Here is a 7,963-nt window from a genome sequence, read left to right as displayed (position 1 = left end):
AATGTCTGAGGCTTGGCATGGATTTGCATAGCCTACTGTGTGATCTCTGATGTTATGAAGCATAATGGCAGTTTTATCCACCAACACAGTTTAGACTCTACAAAGTTGTAACTCCTGTGGAAGATGTACTGTCATGATTACCTTTAATCTTGTCAGCTTTCATATGTCCTACTTTCTTACATCGAATCACATCGGAATCAAAACAGTTGTTAAATGAGATTTTATTGGACAAAGAGTTAACTGCAAATCAACGAACAGGTGTTACTTGGACTAAGGAAATGCAGTAGTGTAGACAATTATTTAAAAAAAAAATAATAATAATAATATGCAGCTGCTAGAAAGTAGTTTGACCCAAAATCCAAGCATTCTTCAATAAGAAAAACAGAACTCAAAACATAATAATACATAAAAAATAGCAGTTAACTCGAAGGTACAAAACACCTCTTCCGCACAACATTCATCGTTTTTTGCTGAAGGAGAAAGATCATCTCAGAACTTTGCAAAGAAGCAATCACAAAAATGAGAATGACGCAACTCACTTGGTAACTCACATGAAAACTCACATGGAAACTCACATGGAAACTCACATGGAAACTCACATGGAAACTCACATGGAAACTCACATGGAAACTCCTCAAACCATTTCCAAAACAGACATACAACTCAGACCTCCCACAGATTCTAAATACCATTTTTCTATTGTATTTGAGCAAACAGAGTGAATTCTGGGTAAGGCTAAACCTGCTCTAGTCTACACCCATTGGAGAGATAGCACATGAACGATAAAGCACAGTAACAATCTATAAAATACAAAACGTGAATATATTATCCATATTTATCCAAAATGAGGACTGGTGAGGGTGTACAGAAGATTTTACAATTCTATAACACAGTCTATGCCTGGATATTCTGGCAGGTTCAGATCGTATTTCTTCTGGATGTCATAAGGCAGGAAGCGTCCCGCCAAGTAGTGCTTCCCTGTGAAACTGGTGGCACATCTCTTTGGTGCCATAAGCGAGATCAGGACGTCTGGGTTGATCCCATCTGAGGTCACCTGGTCAACATCCCAACCTTTAATAAACAGGGAAATGATGATCACCATTTGAATTCCATCTCCATTGATGGGACAACTAACCTGCTGACATTTACTAACTATGTCACGTGACATAACATCATGGAGAGCGTGAGTATCTCACTTGATCTTCTCCTTTCAACTTTAATCGGCATTTCATATCTTACAGATGAGAAACCTGCCAGGTAGCAGCATTCCAGAACAAGTTAAATGGGGAGAGGGTGTGATATAATGGCCAAATATATATACTACACTTAGCTATATGCTTTACTATCTCAGTCCATCCAGGTTGGTCTCTACAGCTCGGTAGTGTTGAGGATGACTTGAGGTTGACCTGACAAAGGCTATCACAGCTGCAAATATGGCCCGGTGAATTGTGGAGCACACAGGAGACTGCTGAGGGGAGAATGGTTCATAAAAATATCTGGAATGGAGTAAATGGAATGGTATCAAACACATGGAAACCATGTGTTTGATGAGTTCGATACCATTCCATTGACTTCGTTTCAGACATTACTATGAGCCCGTCCTCTCCAATCAAGGTGCCACCTGTGGTGGAGCATGTACAGGCTTTTATTTTGTATGGCTTACTCGTGTTTAGCTCAGAGCTAAAATCCTGTTTTGGGCAAATTTCTGTACATTTGTGCAACACTGGTACATGTTGAATGTGCAGCATAGCTTTCAGCCTTACCTGAGGGTATGTCCACACTTACGATGGGGATCTTGACCTGCTTCAGAGTGACTAGGATGCCAGCGTAGGGCTCCTTCACGTCTGTGTGGTCAGTCTCTGGCCCCAGGATGGCATCGATCACCAGGTTATAGGCATCGTTGATCAACTGCACCTGAACACACAACCATAACACAACTACAACTCAAACTCTGGTCAGCATCTAGACAAGAGCTTTACATTGTTCTCACAGCTCCAGCAAGGTGCACTTTCATAAGTCAGTTACGCTAGCAGATGTCAAGTTTAATTTAAGGATTAATTTGTGTCTATAAAATGTATAAGACACAAATGAATACTTGAATTAAACTTGACATTAACATTTAATGTCGTATGATCCTTTTTGATGTTGCTCACCTCTGTTGGGAGATAGGAGAGGAATGGGATGTCCATCTTTTCACACTGAACTGTGAAGTCCTGTTGAATGGTGTGGGGGGTGCGTTTGGGATAGTAGATGGTTGGCTCATACTCCTGTGAGAGAGAGAGAGAAAATACTACTACCGGTCAAAAGTTTGGACACACCTACTCATTCAAGGGTTTTTCTTTATTTTTGCTATTTTCTACATTGTAGAATAATACTGAAGACTATGAAACACATTCATAAAACTATGAAATAACACACATGGCATCATGTAGTAACCAAAAAAGTGTTAAACAAATCAAAACTGCGCCCTGCAGTTTCACTGGCTGCTGACAAGGTGGGACGCTACCGTCCCACATACCCTAGTGAGGTTAAACAAATCAAAATATATTTTATATTCAGATTCTTCAAATAGCCACCCTTTGCCTTAATGACAGCTTTGCACACTCTTGGCATTCTCTCAACCAGCTTCGTCTGGAATGCTTTTCAAACAGTCTTGAAGGAGTTCCCACATATGCTGAGCACTTGTTGGCTGCTTTTCCTTCACTCTGCGGTCCAACTCATCCCAAACCATCTCAATTGGTTTGAGGTCGGGTGATTGTGGAGGCCAGGTCATCTGATGAGGCATCAGAGGCATCACTCTCCTTCTTGATAAAATATCCCTTACACAACCTGGAGGTGTGTTGGGTCATTGTCCTGTTGAAAAACAAATGATAGTCCCACTAAGCCCAAACCAGATTGGATGGCGTATCACTGCAGAATGCTGTTGTAGCCATGCTGGTTAAGTGTGCACAAATACACATGCGAAGATCATCCGTTCCCCCACACCGCATCTCACAAAGACATGGCGGTTGGAACCAAAAACCTCAAATTTGGACTCCAGGCCAAAGGACAAATTTCCACTGGTCTAATGTCCATTGCTTGTGTTTCTTGGCCCAAGCAAGTCCCTTCTTCTTATTGGTGTCCTTTAGTAGTGGTTTCTTTGCAGTAATTCGACCATGAAGGCCTGATTCACACAGTCTCCTCTGAACAGTTGATGTTGAGATGTGTCTGTTACTTGAACTCTGTGAAGCATTTATTTGGGCTGCAATTTCTGAAACTGGTAACTCTAATGAACTTATCCTCTGCAGCAGAGGTAACTTTGGGTCTTCCATTCCTGTGGCGGTCCTCATGAGAGCCAGTTTCATCATAGCGCTTGATGGTTTTTGTGACTGCACTTGGAGAAACTTTCAAAGTTCTTGAATTTGTCCGGATTGACTGACCTTCATGTCTTAACATAATGATGGACTGTTGTTTCTCTTTCATTATTTTATTTGTCACATGCGCCGAATACAACAGGTGTAGACCTTACAGTGAAATGCTTACTTACGAGCCCCTAACCAACAATGCAGTTAAAAAATAAAAAATAAGAATAAGAAATGAAAATAACAATGATTAAAGAGCAGCAGTAAAATAACATTAGCGAGACTATATACAGGTACAGAGTCAATGTGCGGGGCACCGGTTAGTTGAGGTAATATGTACATGTAGGTAGAGTTATTAAAGTGACTATGCATAGAAGCTGTTTAGAAGCCTCTATTCTTGCCATAATATGGACTTGGTCTTTTACCAAATAGGGCTATCTTCTTTATACCCCCCCTAACTTGTCACAACACAACTGATTGCCTCAAACTCATTAAGAAGGAAAGAACTTCCACAAATGAACTTTTAAAAAGGCACACCTGTTAATTTAAATGCATTCCTGGTGACTACCTGATGAAGATGGTTGAGAGAATGCCAAGAGTGTGCAAAGCTGTTATCAAGGGAAAGGGTGGCTGCTTTGAAGAATATCAAATATATTTTGATTTGTTTGACACTTTTTTGGTTACTACATGATTCCATATGTGTTATTTCATATTTTTTACGTCTTCACGGTTATTCTACAATGTAGAAAATAGTTAAAAAATAAAGAAAAACCCTCTGATTAGCACAGCGCTGTAAGCCTACTAGCCCTCTGGAATCTGGGATGACTAAATTACACCATTAATGATTAATGATAGACGTTTAGGGAGAGTGGAAAGCCAGACACCTGTGACTTGTGATATTAAACGATGACCAGCCGTGATCCCCACCGCTAATGGGCTACAATCACAGTGATAAGTACCTCATACAAGTACCTCATACAAGTACTTGGGAGTATGGCTAGACGGTACACTTTCCTTCTCTCAGCACATATCAAAGCTGCAGGCAAAGGTTAAATCTAGACTTTGTTTCCTCTATCGTAATTGCTCCTCTTTCACCCCAGCTGCTAAACTAACCCTGATTCAGATGACCATCCTACCCATGCTAGATTACGGAGACATAATTTATAGATTGGCAGGTAAGGGTGCTCTCGAGTGGCTAGATGTTCTTTACCATTTGGTCATCAGATTTGCCAGCAATGCTCCTTATAGGACACATCACTGCACTCTATACTCCTCTGTAAACTGGTCATCTCTGAAAACCTGTAACAAGACCCACTGGTTGATTGATGCTTATTTATAAAACCCTCTTAGGCCTCACTCCCCCCCCTATCTGAGATACCTACTGCAGCCCTCACCCTCTACATACAACTCCCATTCTGCCAGTCACATTCTGTTAAAGGTCCCCAAAGCACACACATCCCTGAGTCGCTCGTCTTTTCAGCTAGCTGCAACAAACACTCAAACTGGACAGTTTTATCTCCATCTCTTCATTCAAAGACTCAATCATGGACACTCTTACTGACAGTAGTGGCTGCTTCACGTGATGTATTGCTGTCTCTACCTTCTTGCCTTTGTGCTGTTGTCTGTACCCAATAATGTGTGTACCATGTTTTGTGCTGCTACCAAGTTGTGCTGCTGCGATGTTGTGTTGCGACCATGTTGTTGTCATGTGGTGTTGCTGCCATGCTGTGTTGTCATGTGTTGCTGCCATGCTATGTTGTTGTCTTAAGTCTCTCTTTATGTAGTGTTGCGGTGTCTCTCTTCATGTAGTGGTGCGGTGTCTCTCTTTATGTAGTGGTGCGGTGTCTCTCTTTATGTAGTGTTGCGGTGTCTCTCTTTATGTAGTGTTGCGGTGTCTCTCTTTATGTAGTGTTGCGGTGTCTCTCTTTATGTAGTGTTGTCTCTCTTTATGTAGTGTTGTCTCTCTTTATGTAGTGTTGCGGTGTCTCTCTTTATGTAGTGTGAGAGTGTCTCTCTTTATGTAGTGGTGCGGTGTCTCTCTTTATGTAGTGTTGCGGTGTCTCTCTTTATGTAGTGTTGCGGTGTCTCTCTTTATGTAGTGTTGCGGTGTCTCTCTTTATGTAGCGTTGCGGTGTCTCTCTTTATGTAGCGTTGCGGTGTCTCTCTTTATGTAGCGTTGCGGTGTCTCTCTTTATGTAGCGTTGCGGTGTCTCTCTTTATGTAGTGGTGCGGTGTCTCTCTTTATGTAGTGGTGCGGTGTCTCTCTTTATGTAGTGTTGCGTTGTCTCTCTTTATGTAGTGTTGCGGTGTCTCTCTTTATGTAGTGTTGCGGTGTCTCTCTTTATGTAGTGTTGCGGTGTCTCTCTTTATGTAGTGTTGCGGTGTCTCTCTTTATGTAGTGTTGTCTCTCTTTATGTAGTGTTGCGGTGTCTCTCTTTATGTAGTGTGAGAGTGTCTCTCTTTATGTAGTGGTGCGGTGTCTCTCTTTATGTAGTGTTGCGGTGTCTCTCTTTATGTAGTGTTGCGGTGTCTCTCTTTATGTAGTGTTGCGGTGTCTCTCTTTATGTAGCGTTGCGGTGTCTCTCTTTATGTAGCGTTGCGGTGTCTCTCTTTATGTAGCGTTGCGGTGTCTCTCTTTATGTAGCGTTGCGGTGTCTCTCTTTATGTAGTGGTGCGGTGTCTCTCTTTATGTAGTGTTGCGGTGTCTCTCTTTATGTAGTGTTGTCTCTCTTTATGTAGTGTTGCGGTGTCTCTCTTTATGTAGTGTGAGAGTGTCTCTCTTTATGTAGTGGTGCGGTGTCTCTCTTTATGTAGTGTTGTGGTGTCTCTCTTTATGTAGTGTGAGAGTGTCTCTCTTTATGTAGTGTTGTGGTGTCTCTCTTTATGTAGTGTTGTGGTGTCTCTCTTTATGTAGTGTTGTGGTGTCTCTCTTTATGTAGTGTCGTGGTGTCTCTCTTTATGTAGTGTCGTGGTGTCTCTCTTTATGTAGTGTCGTGGTGTCTCTCTTTATGTAGTGTCGTGGTGTCTCTCTTTATGTAGTGTCGTGGTGTCTCTCTTTATGTAGTGTCGTGGTGTCTCTCTTTATGTAGTGTCGTGGTGTCTCTCTTTATGTAGTGTCGTGGTGTCTCTCTTTATGTAGTGTCGTGGGTGTCTCTCTTATGTAGTGTGAGAGTGTCCTCTCTTATGTAGTGTGAGAGTTGTAGAGTGGGCTCTCTTTATGTAGTGGTGCGGTGTCTCTCTATGTAGTGTTGCGGTGTCTTTCTTTATGTAGTGTTGCGGTGTCTCTCTTTATGTAGTGTTGTGGTGTCTCTCTTTATGTAGTGTTGCGTTGTCTCTTTATGTAGTGTTGTGGTGTCTCTCTTTATGTAGTGTTGCGGTGTTTCTCTTTATGTAGTGTTGCGTTGTCTCTCTTTATGTAGTGTTGCGGTGTCTCTCTTTATGTAGTGGTACGTTGTCTCTCTTTATGTAGTGTTGCGGTGTCTCTCTTTATGTAGTGTTGCGGTGTCTCTCTTTATGTAGTGTTGCGGTGTCTCTCTTTATGTAGTGTTGCGGTGTCTCTCTTTATGTAGTGTTGCGGTGTCTCTCTCTATGTAGTGTTGCGTTGTCTCTCTTTATGTAGTGTTGCGTTGTCTCTCTTTATGTAGTGTTGCGGTGTCTCTCTTTATGTAGTGTTGCGGTGTCTCTCTTTATGTAGTGTTGCGGTGTCTCTCTTTATGTAGTGTTGCGGTGTCTCTCTTTATGTAGTGTTGCGGTGTCTCTCTTTATGTAGTGTTGCGGTGTCTCTATGTAGTGTTGCGGTGTCTCTCTATGTAGTGTTGCGGTGTCTCTCTTTATGTAGTGTTGCGGTGTCTCTCTTTATGTAGTGTTGCGGTGTCTCTCTTTATGTAGTGTTGCGGTGTCTCTCTTTATGTAGTGTTGCGGTGTCTCTCTTTATGTAGTGTTGCGGTGTCTCTCTTTATGTAGTGTTGCGGTGTCTCTCTTTATGTAGTGTTGCGTTGTCTCCCTTTATGTAGTGTTGCGTTGTCTCCCTTTATGTAGTGTTGCGTTGTCTCTCTTTATGTAGTGGTGCGTTGTCTCTCTTTATGTAGTGTTGCGGTGTCTCTCTTTATGTAGTGTTGCGGTGTCTCTCTTTATGTAGTGGTGCGGTGTCTCTCTTTATGTAGTGGTGCGGTGTCTCTCTTTATGTAGTGGTGCGGTGTCTCTCTTTATGTAGTGGTGCGGTGTCTCTCTTTATGTAGTGGTGCGGTGTCTCTCTTTATGTAGTGGTGCGGTGTCTCTCTTTATGTAGTGTTGCGTTGTCTCTCTTTATGTAGTGTTGTCTCTCTTTATGTAGTGTTGCGGTGTCTCTCTTTATGTAGTGTGAGAGTGTCTCTCTTTATGTAGTGTTGCGGGGTTTCTCTTTATGTAGTGTTGTCTCTCTTTATGTAGTGTTGCGGTGTCTCTCTTTATGTAGTGTTGCGGTGTCTCTCTTTATGTAGTGTTGCGGTGTCTCTCTTTATGTAGTGTTGCGGTGTCTCTCTTTATGTAGTGTTGCGGTGTCTCTCTTTATGTAGTGTTGCGGTGTCTCTCTTTATGTAGTGTTGCGGTGTCTCTCTTTATGTAGTGTTGCGGTGTCTCTATGT

The 7,963-nt window shown here is 42.1% G+C and overlaps 1 protein-coding gene across 1 annotated transcript in view; it reads right to left on the bottom strand.

Moving 5' to 3' along the window:
• Nucleotides 1–224: 224 nt before the first annotated feature.
• Nucleotides 225–7,963, bottom strand: part of LOC120053413 (yjeF N-terminal domain-containing protein 3-like) — a 108,553-nt gene continuing 100,814 nt past the window's right edge. The window contains exons 4-6 of the mRNA XM_039000536.1: nt 2,154–2,267; nt 1,764–1,914; nt 225–1,071 (exon numbers count right to left, since the gene is read on the bottom strand). Of these exons, the coding sequence (XP_038856464.1) occupies nt 875–1,071; nt 1,764–1,914; nt 2,154–2,267 (462 nt within the window). The 3' untranslated portion in view covers nt 225–874. The remainder of the gene's footprint in view (nt 1,072–1,763; nt 1,915–2,153; nt 2,268–7,963) is intronic.

The sequence above is a fragment of the Salvelinus namaycush genome, chromosome 9 (assembly GCF_016432855.1).
Source record: "Salvelinus namaycush isolate Seneca chromosome 9, SaNama_1.0, whole genome shotgun sequence".
Classification (NCBI taxonomy): Eukaryota; Metazoa; Chordata; class Actinopteri; order Salmoniformes; family Salmonidae; genus Salvelinus; species Salvelinus namaycush.
Note: the sequence above shows the minus strand (reverse complement) of the source record. Positions and strands in the feature narration are given on the sequence as shown.